The sequence below is a fragment of the Doryrhamphus excisus genome, chromosome 8, assembly GCF_030265055.1.
Source record: "Doryrhamphus excisus isolate RoL2022-K1 chromosome 8, RoL_Dexc_1.0, whole genome shotgun sequence".
In the NCBI taxonomy this organism is placed as follows: domain Eukaryota; kingdom Metazoa; phylum Chordata; class Actinopteri; order Syngnathiformes; family Syngnathidae; genus Doryrhamphus; species Doryrhamphus excisus.
In genome coordinates this window covers 508,477-533,315 of record NC_080473.1, presented here as the reverse complement: position 1 = coordinate 533,315, position 24,839 = coordinate 508,477, and the positions used below count along the sequence as shown (strand labels likewise).

General features: G+C 44.7%; 3 protein-coding genes and 1 non-coding gene across 4 annotated transcripts in view; 2 read left to right on the top strand and 2 right to left on the bottom strand.

Annotated features, from left to right (window-relative positions):
• LOC131134166 (LHFPL tetraspan subfamily member 6 protein) overlaps window positions 1–2,353 on the top strand; it is a 65,490-nt gene extending 63,137 nt beyond the window's left edge. The window contains exons 3-4 of the mRNA XM_058079112.1: window positions 286–384; window positions 1,779–2,353. Of these exons, the coding sequence (XP_057935095.1) occupies window positions 286–384; window positions 1,779–1,897 (218 nt within the window). The 3' untranslated portion in view covers window positions 1,898–2,353. The remainder of the gene's footprint in view (window positions 1–285; window positions 385–1,778) is intronic.
• A 3,246-nt stretch (window positions 2,354–5,599) lies between these two features.
• Window positions 5,600–5,672, bottom strand: trnak-uuu (transfer RNA lysine (anticodon UUU)). The gene has a single exon. It is a non-coding gene; the product is annotated as a tRNA-Lys (tRNA).
• A 202-nt stretch (window positions 5,673–5,874) lies between these two features.
• nek3 (NIMA related kinase 3) lies at window positions 5,875–14,117 on the top strand. Its single transcript, XM_058079103.1, has 13 exons — window positions 5,875–6,240; window positions 6,336–6,429; window positions 6,508–6,605; window positions 7,576–7,659; window positions 7,774–7,841; window positions 7,918–8,004; window positions 8,075–8,129; window positions 9,611–9,811; window positions 12,142–12,250; window positions 12,312–12,425; window positions 12,504–12,617; window positions 12,902–13,019; window positions 13,803–14,117. The coding sequence occupies exons 1-13, from the start codon at window positions 6,124–6,126 to the stop codon at window positions 13,864–13,866; spliced, it is 1,323 nt and encodes a 440-aa protein (XP_057935086.1). The 5' UTR covers window positions 5,875–6,123; the 3' UTR covers window positions 13,867–14,117.
• A 4,175-nt stretch (window positions 14,118–18,292) lies between these two features.
• Window positions 18,293–21,932, bottom strand: lpar6a (lysophosphatidic acid receptor 6a). The gene has a single exon (XM_058079105.1). It carries the CDS (start codon window positions 21,520–21,522, stop codon window positions 20,443–20,445), a length of 1,080 nt encoding a protein of 359 aa, XP_057935088.1. The 5' UTR covers window positions 21,523–21,932; the 3' UTR covers window positions 18,293–20,442.
• Between the last annotated feature and the right edge of the window lie 2,907 nt (window positions 21,933–24,839).

Genomic DNA, 24,839 nt, shown 5'->3' with positions numbered 1-24,839 from the left:
ATTGCTAATGTTGTTCATTAAGCATTAAGATTTCACACTTTGGTTGGGGGTCCTTGAACGCACCACAGTGATGCGCTATGAGACAGGGATAGGGTTAGGGTTAGGGTTAGGGTTAGGGTTAGGGTTAGGGTTAGGGTTAGGGTTAGGGTTAGGGTTAGGGTTAGGGTTAGGGTTAGGGTTAGGGCATGTGTAGTATTTGTGGAAGGCCGCAACAAATACATGAAAGTATGGGAAACAGGAGTATGACTAACATGCCGCTCTTCCATGCCTCCTCTTGTTCTCCAGGCCTCCTCATCGGATCCGGCTGTGCGCTCTACCCGCTGGGATGGGACAGCGAGGAGGTGCAGCAGACGTGCAACAACAGCTCGGACCAGTTTCAGCTCGGTGAGAACCGGATTCAACAAAAGTTATAAAATCAGCACGTTTGTTGTTTGCAGAATTGAATTCAGCAATGCTAGACGGGACCGATGCAAGCAAGAAAAGGCTTAAATCTGTCACATTTTGGTTCAATTGCAGCCCAAGTCCCTGGACCTCAAAGGATTGGCACCGCTTTGAGGCTGCTTGTGTAATTCTGAAGCAAAACGTCCACAAATGGCAACGCTGGCTACTGATCCAAATGTGAAAGTAAACAAGAGAGTGCGTGCCAAATATTAAAACTCCAGATGTACAGCATATTTTTTTCATAACTTTCTGCTTCCCAAGAACGATATGCTACCAACAATCAGTAACTTTTTTCAAGTGTAGTTAGTGCACACTTGAAGGTAAGAAGGACAGGAAAATGAGGATTTGTCCTGATGAAATATCATGACATGACTACTAGCACATGACTATAGCCCAGCAAAGGTGCACTGTATTCAGGCACGCGCTCCGAGCAGATAAGGTCAGCATTTGGTACGACTAGCACGTGAAATGTGAATGTTTGTTTCCTTGAGCGCTCAGGGGAAGTTACGACAGCCTTTTAAAAGGAGCGCTTGATTTGCTCACCCGCTCACTACGAGTAACCTTGCCTTATTTTTCTAATTTGAAATCAGTTGTCAGAGATATTTTTAATGTTATGACATCATAATTCCATCTTAATCATGATAATTAGCATGCACCCATGATGATGATAGTCGTCCAATGGTTAATTGGTTCCACCTCCGACTGAAATTAGTGAATTAAAAAGTAGGAGTCAATATTAGGGCTGCACGGCGGGCGAGTGGTTAGCACGCAGACCTCACAGCTAGGAGACCCAAGTTCAATTCCACTCTCAGCCATGTCTGTGTGGAGTTTGCATGTTCTCCCCGTGCATGCGTGGGTTTTCTCCGGGTTCTCCGGTTTCCTCCCACATTCCAAAAACATGCTAGGTTAATTGGAAGGTCCATATTAATAAATATATAAATATTATATAAATAATAATAAATAAATATTTTCATATTTGGCTGGCGACCAGTGCAGGGTGTACCCCGCCTCTCACCCGAAGACAGCTGGGATAGGCTCCAGCATCCCCACAACCCTCACGAGGCATATAAAACCTGTGTATGACTTTCTCACGTAGCTCTACAAAACACCCAGTGTAACTTCAGGGTATTTGGTTCAATCACCGCCAAATTTGGCATGCATCGTTAGGGGACAGATAAGCATATGCGTGATTAATTTGAGCAAGATTGGTTAAAAAACATGGCCGCCATCAAGCAAAAGTCTTTGCATTACCAGCATGTCTTCCAAAGCATTTTGAGGGCATGATGTTTCCAGTCTTGCCTGTCCACCAACTAAAAGGTCCAATGTTGCGTCTGCAGGTTCCTGCCAGATCGGCTGGGCCTACTACTGCACAGGGGCGGGGGCGGCGGGCGCCATGCTGCTGTGCACCTGGATGTCGTGTTTCGCCGGCAAGAAGCAGAAGCACTACCCGTACTGAACGATGGTCCCAGGCTCTCCGGGTGCCAGTTGGAGCACGGGAAGACCCCACTCGTCCAGCAAACTGCAGGGACTTTTTCATAATGCAGCACACACACACACACACACACACATGTCATGTTATTCTGAGGACCAGTCCTGTTTTTAATCCTTAATTTGACGAGACGACATCTATCTCTCTTTGTCTTCCTCCTTGATGTTGCCGTGATGTGCGCCCCGTGATGAAGACCATAATAGCCATTTCATCGTAACGTGACGTGTTCCCGTGTCTTCCCGGCGTCTCATCCTTGCCTTAAAAACACCCCCCCCCCCCCAACGCAATAATCCCCACACAAAAAATGAAGCAGGTCCAAAAGAAGGAAGTATAATGAGATGTATGTTGTGAATGATGGTGTATTTTTACCACATTAGCACGTTTTCTTTGTTTTGGTACTTGTAAATAAATGTTTATTGAAAAGTGTGTATTGTGGTGCTTTGGTTGGTGGGAGCGCAGCCCACAGCGCATTCCTAAAAAGCTTTTCCCATGACCTCCTGATCCTTCAGCTCTTCAGCACACATGGGATGCCTGGCGGGAGCTTTTCTTTCCAATCGATACGGAGGATAAGGACCGGGACGCGCTCTGAATACGTTTTATCGATGAGGTCAATGCTGTGACCTCCCCACTCGGATTCCGTTGCCGTTTGATCAAGAAGTGAGCATCCTTTACCTCCACCCTTTGCTTGGTTGACCTCCGTTCTTCTGCTGAATTCTAATCGCTTTATGATGGCGTTGATGTTGTTTTACAGTAAGAGGTAATCTGATTACTATTTCAAATGTGCTGTGTTATTGCGTACTGATACCTAACAGCTGTTGTTTGCCGGCTTGCTCACAGTGGAAGAGTTGTGAAGAAGAAGAAGAAGAAGAAGAAGAAGTGGGTTTTATATAGCACTTTTCAAGGTAAAACTTATGTAGCTTAGTTCTTCAGTAACTACTCTACTCATTAGTTCCTCAGTAACCACTCTAAACTTATGTACTAGCTTAGTTCTTCAGTAACTACTCTACTCATTAGTTCCTCATTAACTACTCTAAACTTATGTGACTCGGTTCCTCTTTAACTACTCTAAACGTATGTGGCTCAGTTCCTCTGTAACTACTCATTACTTACTCAGTAACTACTCTACCTATTAGTTCCTCAGTAATTACTCTAAACGTATGTGGCTTGGTTCCCCTGTAACTACTCATTACTTGTGCAGTAACTACTCTACCTATTAGTTACTCAGTAACCACTCTAAACGTATGTGACCTAATTCCTAAGTAACTACTATGCACATTAGTTCATCAGTAACTACTCTAAACTTGTGTTGCTTAGTTCCTCAGTAACTACCCCAATCATATGTGGTTTAGTTCCTCAGTAGCTACTCTAAACTTATGTAGCTTCATTCCCCAGTAACCACTCTACTCAGTTCCTTGGCAACTACTCTAAACTTGTGTTGCTTAGTTCCTCAGTAACTACTCATTACTCACTCGGTAACTGCTCTAGCTATTCGTTCCTCAGTAACTACTCTAAACATATGTGGCTTGGTTCCTCTGTAACTACTCATTACTTACGCAGTAACTACTCTACCTATTAGTTACTCAGTAACCACTCTGAACTTGTGTGACCTAATTCCCAAGTAACTACTATGCACATTAGTTCATCAGTAACTACTCTAAACTTGTGTCGCTTAGTTCCTCAGTAACTACTCATTAGTTCCTCAGTAACTACTCTGAACTCATGTGGCTTAGTTTCTCAGCAACTACTCATTAATTTCTCAGTAAGTACTCTAAACACGTGTGCATTAGGTCCTCAGTAACTACTCATTAGTTCCTCTGTAACTACTCTAAACTCATGTGCATTAATTCGTCAGTAACTACTGTATTTGTGTGTACCTTATTGTAGAGGGAGACCTATTATTTGACTAATAAGAGGCCTCCGTTGACTACAAAACAGCAACTGTTTATTCATCAATTAGGGGGGAAATGTGAGGGCAAATATTGTTGATGGAGATGCCCTCACAAGCTCAACAGATCTGCTCTGCCAGGAAAAAGTGAAAGATAGTCTTCTCTTGTTGAAGTTGAACTAAAGGTTCATCGTATTTTCATACACTCGGCTGGAAGTGTGCATACCAGGCCACTAGTTGGCGATGTCACGCTGATGAATTACTACCTCATAGCAGATGAAACTGGTATTTTCCGTAGGTATATCTGAATGAGAAATACAGGTGAGGAACATTAGCATTGATTGCATGGAAGGAAGCAGTGTGTCTTGGCAGTCAGTTGGATGCGTTGCTTCATTCTTTCTAATTATCTTCTTTCCCCAACAGGACTAGGCTGAAGATAATTATTACCCCCAGCTAGTCTTTGTTCTCCTTTGACACCGGGCTGCACGGATGATATTGCATTATTGATATGGCTGCTTTCTGGCATGATGAGCAGCCATTAAAGCTGGCATGGCCGCCTTGAGACTTGAATAAGAGACCCCCCCCCCCCCCCCATCTCAAATTCTTATTTTTGTCCATGTTTGTCACACTTAAATTTTTCAAAGTAGTTGAGCTCTATCGGTGTGTAAAAGGTTATTTCTAAAGCCATTTCTAAAGCTTTTGGGACTCCAGCAAACCACAGTGAGAGCCAGTGGTGAACCTTCCCAGGAGTGAACGAGAACGCAGCCACGATGGATGGATGGATGGATGGATACCGCATCACCAACAAGATGAAGGAAGAATGATTCCCAAATACTATCCTGATCATGTTAGCACAATTTTTCATCCAAAAATACAAATTTAGAAGTAAAAAAAACATTTTTTTCAAAATTTGTTCTGATTTCAATATTTTTGCTTGATGTAACCCATCGCAGTGTTCTTGATTTTTGTATTTGTTATCTGTATACGTTTTTTTGTATACTTGGTGTGAATAAAGTTGGTTTAAAAAAGCAGCTCCATCTGTGAGTGACGTCATCGCCCGTGATTGGTCAAATGTTAAAAAGTGCTAATAAAGCCGGAAGTCGCTGGGCACTCTCTCATTGGCCAACTGTTGGAGACAGAAGTGGAGCTGACTGGGTGAGAAAGTTGAAGAACGTTGGACTCAGGAACGCTGCTTGGCCCAAGCACCCGAAAGTTGAAAATGTTGACGGACTCTCGGCAGTGTTGCCAATTTGGCAATTTTATCGCAAAATCTGGCAGCATACAAATAAATCCCCCACAACGACATGTCTTCTCAAACGCGACCAGCGATATATCTAGCGACTTTCTCTGACGTCGTCGGGGAGTTCTCTAATGTGGTGAAAGAACGTATTGTGTTGTCACTTAGGCAGTCACAATCCATGATGCAAATGGATTGCTATTACATATATTCACCACAAGAGTGAGATTTCCTACAGCAGTTTACAACATTGTATTCAAATTATATGCAAATTAGGTAATGACGCCATCTAGCAAATAGCTACTTTTCTTACTGAAAAGTTGCCAACTGTGATCAGTACTCAGGCGGGAACAGAAACTGTAGATCAAATCGTGATTTCACTTTAAGTGTCCAAATACCATAAAAGTTTCCAACGACGCCAAGAAGTTGCTAGTTTGTCGTTCGTCACGTTTGGAGAAAAATTTCGCCAAGAAGGTTTTTTGACACTGTATAAATAATCTCCGAACAAGTGCTGCAAAGAAACACGCTAAGAAGGTAAAAATATTACCGCCCGAACAGGGACTTGAACCCTGGACCCTCAGATTAAAAGTCTGATGCTCTACCGACTGAGCTATCCGGGCTCTTATCGAATACATTCACAGTCTAAACTAAAAACTTTGTGTTTTGGTTGACACTTAACTGACAATTGTCTTGATGTGAACAATTTTCCCAACATGTGAAGCTTTCTTAGCGACAGGACAAAACCATTACTGATGACAACCAAACAACAGCAACTCCGGCCGCCATGTTGTGAGCTTTCATTTCTACATATTGTCATGTGAGATTATATGTTTTATATATATTGGCTGTTTTGTGTGTAACGTTTAGCATTTATTTGTTTGTTACTAAAATAAAACGTTTAAAAATACTTTCCTTTATGCTCTTTCGCCATCTACCGGCCGGATGGGACGATTGGAGACACGTGACAATGTACGTCACTCAATAACACGGAAGTAGGCGCGAAACAATAGAAACGAGGCATCGTGTGAATAAATCTATGAGTAATTCTTCGTTTTATGTTCTCGTACTTCAATGGAGGGTTATTCAGTGTGCAGCGTCATCGGCGAGGGCTCTTTCGGTCGAGCTGTGTTAGTCCAGTGTAAAAACACTCAGGAGAAGTACGTTGTCAAGGAAATACAGCTGCCAAAGGTACACAAGCAATTGCTCTTGTATTTCTGTCATGCATAATATTCATAGTAACAGGATAATATTGGTCTAAATGTACAATTTGCATGTGTAAATAGAATGAGTCGAAAGTGGAGAAGTGGAGGAGAGAAGCAGTGCTGTTATCCACAATGAAACATCCAAATATTGTGGCATTCCGTGAGGCGTTTGAAGGTGATCTTACCCTCTTTACCACCTCTCCATGATGCATTTGTTTTGACATGTACAGATGATGTGATTGTTTTCGTGCAGCTGACGACCTCTTGTGCATTGTGATGGAATACTGCAGCGGCGGAGACATGCTGCAGAGAATCCAGCAGCAGAAGACCAAGCACTTCTGTGTTGATGACGTGAGCCTCCATAATGACTGAAATCAAAAGCTTTCATTTCATACATTTTATTTGTATAGCATTTTTCAAAATACTCAAAGACACTTTACAGAAGAATGGAGTTGAATAAAGCAAGTAAACAGAGTAGAAGACACACCAAAATACAACATTGATTGGTTAATACACAGTTAAAACATGAGTAAAAGCGGGGCGGGGCACAGCAGTCAGATATAAAAAGTTAGACATTAAAAACAGATTTAAAGAGGTGGGTTTTTAGTTGTTTTTTGAAGGTGGGAAGGTCAGGGCAAGCACGGAGTGAATGGGGCAAAGAGTTCCAGAGGGTGGGGGCAGCGATGGAGAAGGCTCTGTCTCCCCAGGTTCGGAGCTTGGTCTTACAGGGGAGTGCCAGGAGGTTGGAGTCTGAGGAGCGAAGGGGACGCGGGGGATTGTGTGGATGGAGCAGGTCTGTGAGATATGGGGGGGTCAGATCGTGGAGGGCTTTGTAGGTGATGAGAAGAAATTTGAAGTGAATGCGTTGGGGAATGGAAAGCCAGTGGAGGTTTTGAAGGACGGGGGTAATGTGTTCACGGGAGCGGGTGGAGGTGAGGAGGTTCTGAATATATTGTAGTTTGTTGAGTATTTTGGACGGTGTACCGTAGAGAATACTGTTGCAGTAGTCCATTCTGGTTGGGATGAATGCATGGATCAGGGATTCAGCGGCAGAGAATGGAAGTGATGGACGGAGTCGAGCTATGTTCTTAAGATGGAAAAATGCAGTCCGGGTTAACTGTTTGATGTGGGGTTCAAATGAAAGGGTGGGGTCCAGGAGGATACCAAGGTTGCGGATGAGTGGGGATGGAGTGAGGGTGGCGCTGTCAAATTGAAGATAGAAGTTATGGGTGGGTGTTGTGATGTTTTTGGGACCGATGTCTTTTTTGTCACTATTAAGTTTGAGAAATGTTTACATTTTAAATCCCCTTTTCCCCTGTAGATCTTAAAATGGTTTGCTGAGATGTGTGCAGGCGCCAAGCATATTCATGATAAGCGGGTTTTGCACCGAGACCTCAAGTCCAAGGTACATCAGTCTTTCAATATATTGTATGCACAAGTGTCACCGTTAATAAGGCAATGAAAATATGAGACGAGGCTCTGAGTGTGACGTAAGGTATTTTTGAATATGATTTTTCAGAACATTTTCCTCACGGATAAAGGCACAGTCAAGCTTGGAGACTTTGGCTCAGCATGTGTTCTTAACAGGTATCCTGCAGGAAAAAGGTGCACTGCTGGTTTAAACTGGAGTCTGTGAGTGAATTTTCAATGTTTCACGTTGCAGCTCAAAGGCTTACGCTTGTACGTACGTCGGCACCCCCTATTACGTTGCTCCGGAGATCTGGGAAAACAAGCCATACAACAATAAGAGGTACTGCATGTTGACTCATGTGTTACTGTGTACCTACCTGGGTCTTACTAGCATTTTGTGTGTTTTGCAGCGACGTGTGGTCTCTGGGCTGTGTGCTTTATGAGCTGTGCACCCTGCGACACCCGGTAAAACCATCAGTGTTCTTGCTTCACTGAAACAATCCTCTCACTGCAGTCTGAAGATGTTGTTACAAGGAAAACAACACCTGGCAAAAGTGTGCATACCTCTCACATCATGACAGTATATTGTGTCACGGTGGGATGACAAGTTGGATGTACAGCACTTTAAAGTAGTCAGTGTACAGCTTGTACAGCGGTATGGATTTTGTAGTGGCTATTTGTCCTTCAAAAATAAACTGAACTTAAACTATAATCAAAAGGCCACTGATGCACCACGGGTTGTGTTTTAGACAGGCAAAAGAGTCATTGTCAAAATAATCTTGTTCCGTTTCTTCGTATTTCCTTTTTTTACCGAGCAAGCAAACAAAAAAAGGAACAAAGGCATTGTCTCCTGTTGCCTCTCTTGCTCTGGTACAAAAACCATAGGCCCACCCCGGTGCATGCTGGTCCTGTGAGCACTGCCTACTTAAATATATTGCAGGTGCCCAGGGTGTTATCCAATGAAATAAACCCACAAATTAACTACTAATTAACCCCAACAAAATATGATAGATAAACCAATAAATAACTAACAAGAAAATATTATCAAGTAATCCAAACAAAACAACAACAACAAAAAATAAATCAACAGATATTAGAAACCTAGGAACACACTACTAAATAGATCCTACAGATTTGTGAGGTTAGCAAGGTTATTGTGTCTTGTCTACAGTCAATCACGTTGGGGTAGGGTTTCTGTCTGGGGCTGCATGAGTGCTCCCGGTACTGTGGAGCCGCACTTCATTGAGTGGAAACATTAATTCCAATTTGCCACATGTATTGTGACATTGTGAAGTAGAGTGCCCCACCTACCAAGTTTCTTGAGTTTAAGGGGACATAACAGCATGCAGCATATCATGCATCATCTTCCTGATGGGGACATCAAAGTATAGTATAGTATAGTATAGTAAAGTATAGTATACGCATATTGTTCATAGATCTTGGCCACTTACATTGTCAATACCGAAACTTGGGTCTTTTTTGCGAGGTTGTTGTGTCTGCCCTGCAGTCAAGCGTGCATGAGTGTAGTCAGGCGTCACCGCCTGGGGCGGCACGAGTGCTGCTGGCCCCGGGGGAGATGCGGTTCAGTGAGAGGAAAGATGAATTCCAACACATGTGAGTAGCAAGATAATTGTGTCTTGCCTACAGTCAATCATGTTAGTGGGGGCATCACAGTCTGGGGCTGCACGAGTGCTACTGGCACCGGGGATAAAGGTGCTAGATAACAATGGCGCTCACACTTAATCGACATAATCTGGACCTGTTCACTGTGAGATGGATCCACTTGCATTGGCAGCTGTGTTAATAGAAAGTGATGTACACTGACTACTCTAAAGCATAGCCTACATTAGGTTTGACACGATAGCATCAAACGTGAGGGCTGCACTCACTTGTGTCAGACCACGTATGTCCCGATGTGAGGTGTCTCGTTGTCTCCTGATGAGCAGTTCCAAGAGCCCAGCTGGAAGAGTCTGATCCTCAAAGTGTGCCGGGGGGCGTACCCGCCGCTGCCCAAGCACCTGCCCTACGAGCTGCAGCTTTTGCTCAGGCAGATGTTCAAGACGGATCCCAAAGACCGGCCCTCCCTACGCACCATTCTGACCTCCCACCGGGTCGCCAGGCTCCTGCGAGCACATCTGTCCCCGCAGGTACCAAAACTCCCATGCAATCCTTCGCAGCTGTGAGATCACTCCATCGTTTAGGACTAGAGTTTAAAAACAAAAAAACATCAAGAATGGAAAAATCAGCAGTAGTTTTACAATAGTCCAAATATTCATTCATTCGTTTTCTACCGCTTATCCCAGCTGTCTTCAGGCTAGAGGCGGGGTACACCCTGGACTGGTCGCCAGCCAATCACGGGGCACATATAGACAAACAACCATTCACACTCACATTCATACCTATGGACAATTTGGAGTCACCAATTAACCTAGCATGTTTTTGGAATGTGGGAGGAAACCGGAGTACCCGGAGAAAACCCACGCATGCACGGGGAGAACATGCAAACTCCACACAGAGATGGCCGAGGGTGGGATTGAACCCTGGTATCCTAGATGTGAGGGCTGTGCGCTAACCACATGACCGCCGTGCCGTCCTAGTCCAAATATTCAGAGAAAAATTGCAAACATCATAAGGTGTGCTAATTGTTTTCCCCGTCATAATAAACAGTAATCACATAGACTAATAAATCAATCATAGAGCTAAACGCAACAAAAATCAAGTGCTTATATTGTTTCTTGAATTGGCTTATCTTAGAACATTAAGTTCAAGTTCCTTACTTCACATGTTCCATCCTTTGAGTCCACATACTGGAAATGGTAATGGTTTAATTTCATTTTAATTTCATTTGAACATGCATCAGATTACAATTGAGTGCATCACATAATCAGTTCACAGTTCCACATGTCCAAAAGGAGTAGGAAGAAGCAAAGCTTATTAAATCCTACCCCTCCATCTGGTACTTTTACAATCACTAACTGTTACATTTGTTCACTTCCTGCTTTCCTAATATAGATTTTTTTATTTTTTTATTTTATTTTTGTCATGTACTGAAGTACAAGGTGATATGAGCATCCAATGCCATAATGTGTACCATAGTGCATGTCAATATAGTGATATATATAGCACATCATGACTGGTTCAAGACTCTTCATCCTTGGATTTAGCAAACATCAACTGCTTGTATTGTTTCTTGAATTGGCTCATCGTTGTGCATTAGCGAAGATCACGAAGATGTGCATGAAGATCACTTTGATAGATATTAGGCCATATCTCCACACAATAAGCAAGATATGGTTAAAACAGAGGGCAGTAAAGCATATGAAGTTATTTTAAGTCATAAAATTATGAAAACCAAAAAAAATTGATACGTTTTTGGCTGGCAAATTAAGTGCAGAAAAAGTTGTAATGTTATGAGAATAAAGTCAGAATTGCGAGAAGAACATTTAGCAAAAGTAAGTTGAAATAGTTGGGGAAGATGAACAGCAATGAACAGCAGAAATAGAAAGAAATGGTTATCAATTTTCCAGGAATGATGTCAAAATATGAACGTTGTATTGTAAAAGTTGTTATTGTCATTAAAAAAAAATTTTTTAGAAGCACAGAGTTTACACATTTAAGAAAAAAATGCTATTTTTGAAAGTCGTACTATGAGAACCAAAACTGACTGTATGTATCTTCATCACAGAGCGTGACGACTCTTATGACAATGACGCTCAAAGTGCGTGTACTTGATGCAAACGATGATGACTTGTTTCATACCCATGTGACATAACTATGACACACATGACATGATGCTCGGTTCTTGTACAAAGCCAACAATTGGTCATTTAGTAGAAAACAGTGCTACAAGGACTATTCAAAATATTGTAACAAGAGAGGATGGTAGAGACCCTGGTATGGAACACTTTCATCCTCCAAAGTTCGCCTTATCAACCTAACACGACAAGCTCCTGTGAAATAAAACTGAGTTCAGTTGAGTTGAGTTGATAAGGCATCCTTTTCAAGTACAGCCCAAAAGGACTTGACACACTTGGAAGTAAGGACTGGAACAAATTAGGATGCAACCAAGTGTATCTGTTGGGTTCTCCTACTCAAATATCAGGACATGACTGCTAGCACATCCTGCTATTGGGAGAAGGGCTGCATTCTGATTGGATGAGCGTTTTTTTTTTGCGATTGACCCCCAAACAGTAGGTCCTATCGACTTGGAACCAATTCCGTCTGCCGTAATTTGATACAAACCAACTACGACTTCCACTTCCGTTCTTCTAAGGTGTTTGTGTGAGAGCACACAGTGTGAAGAGACCCCAAGACATGAGACCGGGACCAAACACAGGTGCCCAGTTTTTGTGGTCAACATGTGCCGATCACTGTGCGTACTTTTCCAGTAAAATCAGCGATACTGATCTCTGGCTGATACCGATCTCCATCATTATCTTGGAGTGTTTGACTTGGACGTGTTTTGGATCTTTCACAGGCCATACAAGTAGAGCAACGGGGGCGGTGCTCTGCTGGGAGGCCGGACACAGACGAGGGGAAGAAGGTGCTTCAACATCTGGGAGAGAAGATAGAATACCCCACGGGAGGTAGAATTACACTTCATGAGCTACATCTCCATTGCTTATTCATCAATAAGTTTGACTGCAGTTGTTGAGACTCGCCATGAAAAAGCGGCCCTCCCTCGAAGGCGTTGGGCCGCCGGGCCCTCGGAGACGGTGCTGCAAGTGTTTGCCAACGCCAGCCTCCAGTTGTCAGATGAAGGTACGCCAGTGACCTGGTAGACACCATGGGACTCAGACAGCCTGTATGTGGTAGTGGTATGATTGCTGGTGTCTCCAGAGGAGAACGGGCGGCGGAAACAGTGGCGGCGAGATCCCCCCGAGAGGCTGCTGAGTTTGTTGGAGAAAGCAGAGGTGAACCGAGCCTTCAGCACCTTTGTGGTCCACAGAGAAGGTTCGTTGTGCTCATTGTCACAAGGTTAAACTCAATAAAATATCACATGTTCCACTAGAGTCATGTACTGTCGGTGGCAGGAATGTTCACAACAAAGTGCAAAGCTCTGTTTAACTCTGTCTCGTCCAAAACCAACTGACCTTGCGCCACCCTACAATAACATCTCACCTTGCTAGCAAAGTCACCAAGTAGCTAACAAACACAACCTCAGCGGAGGTCAGAACGTTGAAAAGCAAAATATCACGTACAAGTCATGGCCTCCTAACCTTGCCTTCTCTTCTCAGGTGACAGTCCTCTGATGGGTCCACTCTCCCGAGCTCAAGGTGACAGCACCGATGGCCCAGAACAGGAAGTGCACATGGACGACGACCGTCTGCAGCCACGCTCCGATGACGAGGACACGTAAGCGCTTGACGGCTCCTATCATGGCAGAGTATGCTAAGCCATGACATTGGGCACACCTGATAACAAAAGATGACACCCTAATCTGTTTGTCACTTTAAAAAGTAATGACATATATAGGGCGCAGGCCACACAGCTAGGAGACCTGAGTTCGATTCCACTCTCGGCCATCTCTGTGTAGAGTTTGCATGTTCTCCCCGTGCATGCGTGGGTTATCTCCGGGTACTCCGGTTTCCTCCCACATTCCAAAAACATGCTAGGTTAATTGGCCACTCCAAATTGTCCATAGGTATGAATGTGAGTGTGAATGGTTGTTTGTCTATATGTGCCCTGTGATTGGCTGCTGATCAGTGCATGGTGTACCCCGCCTCTCGCCCGAAGACAGCTGGGATAGGCTCCAGCACCCCCGTGACCCTTGTGAGGATAAGTGGTACAGAAAACGGATGGGTCTTTCAAAATGTTTAAAAATGTCACAAACAATCCACCTATTGGAATGCAGTGGAATGTAATGGCGCGAGCCAAGTTGAGCCATTGATGATAGGAGTCCACTGGGCCGGCACCAGTTGGTGCCAGTTGGTGCCAGTTCATGCCAAAGATTATGTAATTGCCGTGTAGTGGCTTGCTGTGGTGCTGAAGTAATATTCGCTCGCCAATCACATAATCTAGCGTGAACTGGCGCAAACTGGCACCAACTGAAAATGAATGAATGAATGACATAGTACACTTTTCATCACACTTTTCACTATTAGCTGAAATTTAGGACATGCTATGTTCTCTCCTCAGGGACTTTGAGGAAGACTCGCCAAGTGACTGGATGGCTGCAGTGGAGGGAATGTTGCCAGTGTGAAGCGTCAGCTGGTGTCGAGGAGGTCGCCGCTTCCTGTTTGGATTTCATTACGGGGCCTGTAGACGACATTGTTTGTTTCACACCAGCGGAGGCAAAGCTAAAGTAGCCTCTGATGTTATTGTGGCCGTGACGGGAAAAACCACCAGGTGGAGTCAAGAGCTGTTTGGGGTAAAAAACAAACAATCCCTTCAGACAAAATGTTTAAAGCCAAAAAATTCCAGCAATTTTACAGGAATAAAACCAAAACATGAAAAGAACGTTTTCTCAGTCAACTTTGATGAAGTCAATATGCAGGTGTGTGTGTGTGTGTGTGTGTGATGTACGCACACGGAGCGATGTGTCCTATCCCTCGTAGCAAGTCGAGACTACAGAGGAGACAGACTGTGTTTCCACCAGCAAACTAGCTAACTGAGCTGCTTGCTAAACTGTAATAAACAATAGAAGCAGCGGCTAACGGGCTAAATGAATCTTGGGTTCAAGGAGAAAGATGAGAAGGACGACAGCAGGAGGAATGAACAAGGATATAAAAACGCTGCAGTCGAATGGCGCCAGGACGATGAGTTGCAAATTGCACCGATTGCGGGGACCTATCCCCGCCATAAACGAGGGAACACTGTATAGTGACCACTGGAGTCGTGGGTCTTGGATGGCCTGGCTGGTGCTGTGCACGGTGTGTCATTCAGCAATTTCACTTAAAAAAAAGGAAAAAACAAAAACATTCCAAAATGAGTTCATACCAATAGAAGTAGTATTTGAATTGATTTCCTGTTTTCCTGATATCCTATGGCTAGCTGGCAGCTACTACATGTCTGGCTAGCTAGCAGCTACACGTCTGGCTAGCTGGTAGCTGGCTTTCAAAGCACATTTGGAGTTGCTCACCATTATCACGACATACTTTTTTTTTAAACATCTGTAGCACATTTTCTTTTTGTCGAAAGAACTCCACCAACTTCCCCACCAGTGTGGTGTGCCCTAACGGGTGACCACCAGTGGCGCGAAGCGACATTGCAATTAAATGTATCAACAGTAAGGGTGTGGAAAATAGTCGTTATTAATGATACATCGATGCGCATGCGCACAAAGCGAGTGCATCAGCTCATTCACTGAGTATGGGCGCAATTGAAGGGTGAAAAATTAGATTCATCGCGATGCGTTTGTGGGTATCGGTAAAATCCAATGCAAGCGCCGTTTTAATAATGTTCAACTTCGCCCCATATGCTGTTCCCCCGGCGCATCGAATGCACTGTAATTATTTCGCGTTTTGTATTGAATTACGGACGGAAGCAGTGAGGCACATACAACTACTAGTAAAACAGCATGGACGTTCGCACGCAAGCAGCAGCTACGAAGTTTCTATATTTAACCCCCTAGCAACGTTTACATGGTATGTTTGGAAACACTACTGATTCTCAAAGAGCGACGGAAAGCTCGACAAAACGTCCGTCACTTGAAAATAATGCCGCGTTCAGAAGCCGTTAAAGCCAGACCCCTTTAAAAAGGGGACACCACAACACGGACAAGTCTACCGCCGTCTCCCCGTCGGGGAAGAACCAAGCAAATCAGGTGAGTGGATCTTCCTCTGCTTTCCAAATTGTCCAGGAGCTATTTGTCCGTCCCCCTCCCCCCAGTTGGCTTCTTCCTGAATTTGGAAACAATTTAAAAAAGGTATAAGTTGTTTTACACTTCCTGCTCCTCGCTACTGTATTAGCCTAGCTGCTAGTGCATTCACATTAGCAGTATGTTTTGCACACAGGAATAAAAACAAGCATTGATTCCACTGTTGAAAGTGTCACTTAAACTTTGTTGTTGCTGTACTGTATTTTTTACAGCAGTAATTATTGTTTCATTGGTTCACTCCACCACTGAACCACTGCTATTGGAATTGCATAGCCATGTGAAATTGTGATTAAAGTTGTTTTTGAAAAGTTGTTGCTGTTTTAAGATGGCAAAAAGAATGATCAAGAAGTGGTGTATAGTAAAAAAAAAAAAAAAAAAGACAAACAGCACTTGAGTTGAATTTACTGCCAAGTGCCTATAAGGAATAAAGCCAAATCCTTTTTGTAGGACCATACTGAATTCCATTTTTTGCCTTTGTTTATTTGCATCATGTTGAATTGCATTATATGGCAAGAAATTGCACCATATCATATCGGATGTATCGCATCGCATGGTGAAGAGGGTGAATCGTATGGCATCGTATCGCCAGAAAATTCCATGTATCGTTAAAGTATGGCAGTACATGGAGATTATATGTAGTCTGTTAACAGCAGGGGTGCTCATTAAGTCGGTCGCGATCTACCGGTCGATCGCGGAGGTGGTACTGGTCGATCGCTGGTCGATCGCGGCGTGACATTACAAAAATATCATCCCAGCATCAATGCCGTCACTTGATTGATATACAGGGCAGCCATTCAGATGACAACTGAATGTTGCCCTTCGGGCGACCAATCAAATCAAACAACGTCTCTAAGTGCAGCAGAACTTACGATGTCAGCCTATCATCCATCCCCGTTACTTGATTGACATACAGGACAACCAGTCAGATGACAACTGAATTTTGACCTTTAGGTCACCGCTCATGCGTAAACAACGATGCAAAGTGCTAAGCTAGTCGGCGAATTGCGAGATTTGAAGCCCTCGCTAAAGTTTATGGTCACTAAAATGAGTGAAGGAGCTGGACCAAGTAAAAAGGCAAAAACTGGACCAAGTAAAAAGGCAAAAAACATATGACTTCCATACGGATATGGAATATTATACGGATATTATGATACGGATATTATCCATGACTGATAAACATTTGGAAGTGTGCTTGAGGCTGGCTATCAGCAGCTACTGTCCGGACTATGCATCCCTGGCTGGTTCAATTCAGTGCAAGTCATCAAAGTAAACTCAGGTAATTACAAAAAATGTTAATAGTTAATTATGTGTGTTTTGCAATATTGGCTCATTTGGTTATGTAAGGTACATCAACATACATTGTACGTACAAATAATCCTCAATACATTTGAAAATAAATAGATGTTTTGCATTTTTGTAGTGGGTAGATCATTTTGACTCGGTCATTTTAAAAGTAGCTCGCATGCTGAAAAAGTGTGAGCACCCCTGGTTAACAGCATGTGGCGGTGGAGGCTCAGAGGTGCAAAATTAAAAGGTGTTTTTGCTGCCCTCTAGGTGACACATGTGGTTATGAATCTGTGGTTCATAGTATCTGAAGTGTGGTTATGAATCAGCAGTACTATACATACAGTATACGGTAAAGCTGAGATGCACTTTTTTCTTCAAATACACATCCCGTTTTACTAACTGTGACACTTTCTCTTGGTGGAAGAGCATTTGGACACCAGTGGAGTGGAATGAAATACGGTAGAGTGGATGAGTGGAATTGAAAGATGTTTCCTAAAGTTCCAATGAAGAAGACGCCATGCAACAACATTTCATTTAGGACTGTTGGTATGTCCAACGAGGGCTGGGATGCTTTCCTGTGAAGATGCTATCTGGCTGGTAGGACTTGTTTACATGGGGGGGGGGTACATGATTAGCTCGGTGTTGTCTGTGATTTCCGACTGAGCACCAGCGTCTTGTTCTGCCTGCTTGCTTTGCGTCTTTTCATTGGCCCTCTCAGGGAGGGGAAAAGGCTGCCTTGCTTTTACAGATAATCCCCAACCCCTCCCTCGGTGGAGGAAAATAACTTTTTACAGCGTGATAATAATAGCTGGGAGAGTCAATGACATAGATGGAGTGGTAACAGTGCCGGTATCGCAGTGGGCGTGCCGTATCAGCCTAATAACAGACATTTCCTCTCCTATTATCCTTCACAGCCGTGTATGGGGGTTGGGGGGGTCATTATCCATTATCCTCAGCCCCCCCGTCTCAACTGTTGTCATGTGAGCTCCAGCTTCCAAAAATGTGCTTTTCTTTGTTTCTCAGAGTTTTCTCCCTTTTTAAAATGACAGTTTTGAATTTCCAAGGTTCGCCCATGCATTAGCTACTGTACGTACGCGCACTGAGGCGCTAACATTACCCTCACATGTTTAGCACAGTCGCTGACAAAAAGCCACACAATTTGGAGAGCCAACGAACAGTCCCACACTCTCACGCCAAAACCCACTTGAGGTCGTATAAGTCTGACATAGAAGCCAAAAGCTAACAACACTGGCATAGGCAAGTGTGCTAAAGTGCTAACATTACATCTGAACATCATGCTAGCTGAACATACTGTATGCGCTGAAGGAAAAGTATTGGTGCTCCCTCGTCTGCAGCCGACTGAGCTCATTTTTAAGACGTGTAGCAAAGCCCGTTTTTTTCCAGAGCTGTCCACCGTTTTCTCGTTTCCCGTTTTATATTTATTCTTTGAAAATTACTTCTAATTTTTCTATTTAAAATATTTCAATGTGTAATTGTGTTTATTAACATTATTTTTGATAGCATTTTTCCTGTAAAATTAATTCTCATCATTTAACTTTTTTGTAACCTAATTTTCCAAAAACTGCCACTTTATTTTTTCTTTTCCTTCTCATTTGATAATTTAGAAAATAAAGTATTTTTCTGGAATATTTCAACTTTAAATAATCTTATTTTTAAGGCTGAATGAGATATGTTTTTTGAAAAAAAATAACTAAAATTTTGGGTGGAATGGAAAAAAAAAAGACAAATAAATGTATTTTTTGAGAAAAAAAATCAGGATTTCCCTCCCAGAATGGATTTCGGTGCCATTGACACGCCCAGTGAAAGTACTGATCCAGTTTTTAATTGGTCATCACCGAATAAGGCAAGAATACCAAAGACAGGACCTAAACACAAACAGCCAGGTGTGTTTTCACAACAACGGTCCTGTGCGGCGTCCTTGACCTCTTCTGTTGACATCACATCCACAGACTGCACTTGCATTCGCCATCCAACCTTTACCTCACTCACTGGCCCAAGACACACGGGGCCCGTGGCATCGGCAGGGCAGAGGATCGAACCAGAAACCTAAAATTAGTTGGTGTCCTAACTTTTTCACACTTTTGATGTTGGGTGAAGCAACACTAAGAAGATATACTGTATGTACAGTATACGTATGTATGTACTCTCTATACCAGGGGTGCTCATTAAGTCGATTGCGAGCTACCGGTCGATCACGGAGGTGGTACTGGTCGATCGCTGGTCGATCGCGGCGTGACATTAAAAAAATATCATCCCAGCATCAATGCCGTCACTTGATTGACATACAGGGCAGCCATTCAGATGACAACTGAATGTTGCCCTTCGGGCGACCAATCAAATCAAACAACGTCTCTAAGTGCAGCAGAACTTACGATGTCAGCCTATCATCCATCCCCGTTACTTGATTGACATACAGGACAACCAGTCAGATGACAACTGAATTTTGACCTTTAGGTCACCGCTCATGCGTAAACAACGATGCAAAGTGCTAAGCTAGTCTGCGAATTGCGAGATTTTAAGCCCTCGCTAAAGTTTATGGTCACTAAAATGAGTGAAGGAGCTGGACCAAGTAAAAAGGCAAAAAACATATGACTTCCATACGGATATGGAATATTATACGGATATTATGATACGGATATTATCCATGACTGATAAACATTTGGAAGTGTGCTTGAGGCTGGCTATCAGCAGCTACTGTCCGGACTATGCATCCCTGGCTGGTTCAATTCAGTGCAAGTCATCAAAGTAAACTCAGGTAATTACAAAAAATGTTCATAGTTAATTATGTGTGTTTTGCAATATTGGCTCATTTGGTTATGTAAGGTACATCAACATACATTGTACGTACAAATAATCCTCAATACATTTGAAAATAAATAGATGTTTTGCATTTTTGTAGTGGGTAGATCATTTTGACTCGGTCATTTTAAAAGTAGCTCGCATGCTGAAAAAGTGTGAGCACCCCTGGTCTATACAGTATACCACTTTAAAACATGTTTGGTTCTTTTAACTTTATGATACTAAAACGATGGTGACTTTACAACATTCTCGTAAAATGATGACGTTATTGACTAGTATTGTAAAATGGCCGCTCCTGGTTAAGTTGTATTTTAGAATACGGAGCGGGCAGCACTTTGGCCAGCCGTTGTATAACGAATATAAATACAGTATTTTCTCTCAAAGTTTACACAAGCCTTCCCCTTCTTGCCACACAGGAAGTTGACACGCCCTGGCGAGAGTCAAACGCTCCACTTCCCCACCGAGCTCTAGCTTGCGCTACAGAACCGAGTATTGTTGCCCAATGCCCGTCAAACAAAGTCTGGCGGCCAAAGTGTGGTGCAGTGGCTTTATTTGACACACAACAATCAGTGCAGGGACTCGCCTCAAAGTGGAAGCGAGCAAAGAGACGTCACGTTCCTCCATGTTGATTGAAGAAAAGCTAAGCTAAAGCTAGCACCGTGACTCACCACAGATATGTACACAAACATGCCATCGCAGTTCAACGAGGGTGTTCCCTCCCGGGCTCCTGGCGCGATGACGGGACGACACTCGGAGGGATCCAAAGCACTCGGAGGGATCCTCCTAAATCCAAAGCGGGAGTTCCACGCGGTTCCCGAGACGGAGGTGCTATTTTGCCATCCACGCAAACGCTCACACCGAGGACTCGTTGCGAAGAACTTTTGCTTTGAGATTCCCCAGGCTGCACGGCATGTCGGAGCCGGACTCGGAGCGCAGGGCCTCAGAGAACTTGGTGCCGTACGGGCGACCCAACTGAGACTTCCTCTTGATGGAGTTCTGGATGGTCTCCGAGGTGAAGTAGTACACGATGGGGTCAAAGCAGCAGTTGGAGACGGCGATGCAGAGCGCGATGGGGTAGATGGTGCGCACCACCGACTCCACAAAGCAGCCCTTCAGCGTCTTGGTGCGCACCAGGGAGTAGAAGACCAGGTTGAGGTTGTAGGGGATGAAGCAGAAGCAGAAGATGGACAGGTGCACGGCGATCATGCGAAGGATCTTGGTCTTGTTGAGTTTGCCGCCGCGGCTCACCTTGTGGGGGCGCCGCAGCGTCTGCAGCACCATGACGGAGCAGCACACGTTGAGGAGCAGCGGGATGATGAAGCCCACCGTCTCGATGAAGATGACCACTTTGGACAGATGGGCCTTCCACTGGCTGGAGGAGAAGTTCTCAAAGCAGAAGGTGGCGTTGGCGCGGTTCCTGTCGTGCGAGGTGGTGTCCAACAGGAAGCCCGTGGGCAGGCTGCCGGACAGCACCAGCACCCACACGGCCGTGCACACCATCTTGGCCTTACGCTTGGTCCGCAGCGTCCTGGAGCGGAACGGGTGCACGATGGCCAGGAAGCGGTCCACGCTGATGCAGGTGAGGAAGAGGATGCTCCCGTACATGTTGGTGTAGAAGAGCGAGACGGACACCTTGCACAGAACGCTGCCAAAGGGCCAGCTCCGGTTGATGAAGTAGAAGACCCGCAGGGGCAACGTGAAGACGAAGAGCAGGTCGGACACCACCAGGTTCATCATGTAGGTGGTGGTTTCGTTCCTCAGCTTGAGGGAGCAGGTGAAGATGTAGATGGCCACCGCGTTGGTAATGAGGCCCACCACGAAGACGATGCTGAAGACGGTGCTGTACAGCGGATACTTGAAGCCATCGTTCTTGCTGCAGGTCCAGTTGCTGGAGGAGATGTTCTCAGGCAGGAGGCTGCTGTTGGTGGACATTGCGGGAGACAAAAGAGGAGCAGGATGGGGAGGGGGTCGGGGGTCCCGGGCGGCACTCTGCCGAGGATTCAGGAGGATTCTCTGGCTGTGTCTCACATGATTCCCACTTCTGGTATCCTCCCAAAGCGTGAGTCACCTCATGGTGAGGAGCTCCCTCATGGGCCGCCCCCCTCCCCCGCCCCCGCCGTGCCTCTACACTGCTAGGTCAGATGGCCTCCAGACAGGGAGGCCTGGCATTATCCACACACGGGTCCCGAGTCGTCCTCCTCACTTCGATCCGATTTGGTCCTCGGGGTCGGCTTCCTTTCCCTCACCGTCCACGTCGCAGACAGGAGCTGCCACTTCTGCCACTTCTCCTTTGTGCCGGTATCACACACACACTCACACACACACACACACGTGTGTACTTTGACTCGGAGCAGCAGGGCTGGCTCCACCTCCTTGCCCGCCTCCCGCCCCTCCCCCTCCTTTGTCTGCTAAAGGAGGAATCAGGACAAACAATGCTGCACGTGCACTACTTGGTTTTCCAAAAAAAACTGCTGAAATCCTCATTCGCTTTAAAATCACAAGAAAGCACAAAATGTCTGCTACGCCCCCCCCCCCCCCCAAAAAAAAAAAAAACTTTAAGAAAAGTGTGAAAAAAATAATTCAGAAAAAGTAAAAGTAAACATGATTGACAACAAAGTGAGTGTGAAATGTGGGCCCCCGGTGAGAAGACCCAACCATGATGTCCACGCAGGGGGGGGGGCTGTGGGCACGCGTGCACTGGCCGGCCTTCCCGATCTTCCCGGCCGACACTTTCACAAACACACTGGACACCAGGAATGTGGACTTCTGGACTTGAAAGACTTCCTTGCTTTGTCATCTGGGATGCCCACAAGCTGCGATGTTTCCCCCAGGAGAGCTTGGAAAGATCTCTTTGGATAAATATTTATGAAGTACATATCCAGATACATGTAGTATTTATTGCCTGGTTATTGTTCTAGTCATTCTACACCACGTATTCCTCGACTTATTCTTATTACTCATCATTTTCCGGTCACAAACTCCAAAAATTCCCACATTTATTTTTTTCTGTGGTAATTGTCCCATTGAAAATGAATGGGGGGATGAGTGGTTAGCGTGCAGACCTCACAGCTAGGAGACCTGTGTTCAATTCCACCCTCGGCCATCTCCGTGTGGAGTTTGCATGTTCTCCCCGTGGGTTTTCTCCGGGTACTCCGGTTTCCTCCCACATTCCAAAAACATGCTAGGTTAATTGGCGACTCCAAATTGTCCATAGGTATGAATGTGAGTGTGAATGGTTGTTTGTCTATATGTGCCCTGTGATTGGCTGGCCACCAGTCCAGGGTGTACCCCGCCTCTCGCCTGAAGACAGCTGGGAAAAAGCGGTAGAAAATGAATGAATGAATGAATGGTTGCTGGTTCCATCGTCAGTCGTCCATTTTTACATTTCAATGCTTTTTTCCAAGCTTGTTTATTAATGTAATATTCCGCTTATTCTACACGGCTCAAGTGGTAGATTGGGCCGCTGATGGTTGCTGGTTCGATCCGCAGTCCTCGTTCTTCATTTTTGCAGTCCAATGTTTCATATTGTGATGTCTTCAGTCGGCTATAACGATGAGTCGATTTGCAAGGCATGGTGAGGATATTTCTACTGGAGCTGTCGTGAATATGCTACAGTACATACGTAGTACCTGTTCTATTACATATTAATCTTTATTGTTCTAATTAATCTTACTGTTAATCTTTTCTAGTAAAATGGTTCCAACAACTTTGCTTTGTGTTGGAGCTATTTTGTGTTTTACAATATTGGACCGTCTTGGACGGGGGCCCGGTGACACGGCCACCACACCCGACGGACTTCACAACGCTGCAAAACAATAGCCCACCAAATCTCCAGCGACATTCAAAGAGATGCGGGGTGTTTTATGGCCGGCGACAAAATAAACACCAGTCCAAAGCTTCCAGAAAATAGACACCGCCGAGCCTGACTATTGTCTTCCCATTCCATCCAGAGGCTGACATGCAAACATGTGGAGGCTAGAGAACAAAAACACGTAGACTGTTAAATGTCCCACAATGCCAGGAAGCATGCCCCCCCCCCCCCCCTCCAAGGCCGAGGCCTTCAAGAATGAAAGATGTTAAGTGTCATGTTGGCTAACATCATGCAAGTACTAGCCTCAGGAGCGTCATGTTGCAATCCCGAAACTCAAGTGCCCCCCCTCCCCCCTCCCCCACATATATTCAACAACCTAATATCCTTCAGTTGTTCGAACTATTTCATGGTTCATTATTGTCTTTACACTGAAATGTGTAGGCTGTATTCTGCCATTGCAGTAATCCCTCCTTTACTGCTGGTAATACATTTTGAATGATTAGAGCCCCCTAGACATGAAATAACACCCCTATAGGAACTTTGACACTCCTATAACCCGATATAGTATCCATCTTTTCTTTTTCTATGCCGCTTATCCTTTTTAGGGTGCCAGCTGATTTTGGGTGCGAATCGGGGTACACCCTGGACTGGTGGCCGGCCAATCACAGGGCACATATAGACAAACAACCATTCACACTCACATTCATACCTATGGACAATGTGGAGTCACCAAGGGATGCTGAGCCTTGGTGGAGGTCAGTCTGCTCATGATGCAAGTATTACTCTGCTGGTTGCTGGTTTCTTTCAACGTGCGTATTTGCTGATCTTGTTTTCTGGCTGCTGTCAAGTCGGAATGTGTGGCAAAAGACAACACACACACACACACAGTTTGTGTTGCGTCTTGATTTCCGTGCTGACCGGCACCCCATCCAAACAGGCTGAAGCAAACACTTGAAGCTACTCCGGCGGCAGCGTGGAGCTGACTGTGCACAATGGCCGCTAGAGAAGGCGGCGTGCGGCCAGGGAGGCAGAAACGAAACAGACCTCCAGCGTCAACAGCACATAAAACGGCTGACGAGGCAAAGGCACTTTGCACCGCTCGCTCGGCCCAAGATAAGGTGGAGACGTTTGTTATTGTCAGGAGTGGCGAAACACACACGGCGTGACGAAACACACACGGCGTGGCTCTCCAGAGCGCGGCCTGGGGGCCATTTGCGGCCCACGGCACATTCTATAAATACTATTTAACAAGAAAATAACCTGCAGTAATTTGAAGAGAATAAAGTTTAAACATGAAGAGAATGAAATCACAATAATGGACGAAAAAAAAAAAAAAAAAAGAAAAATATGGCAAAAACATGTAATTTGAAGTTTCAATTTAAAAAAATAAAGGTGAAAGTGTGGGAAAAGTAGGTAGTCAAAAACCTGCCGAAAGTTT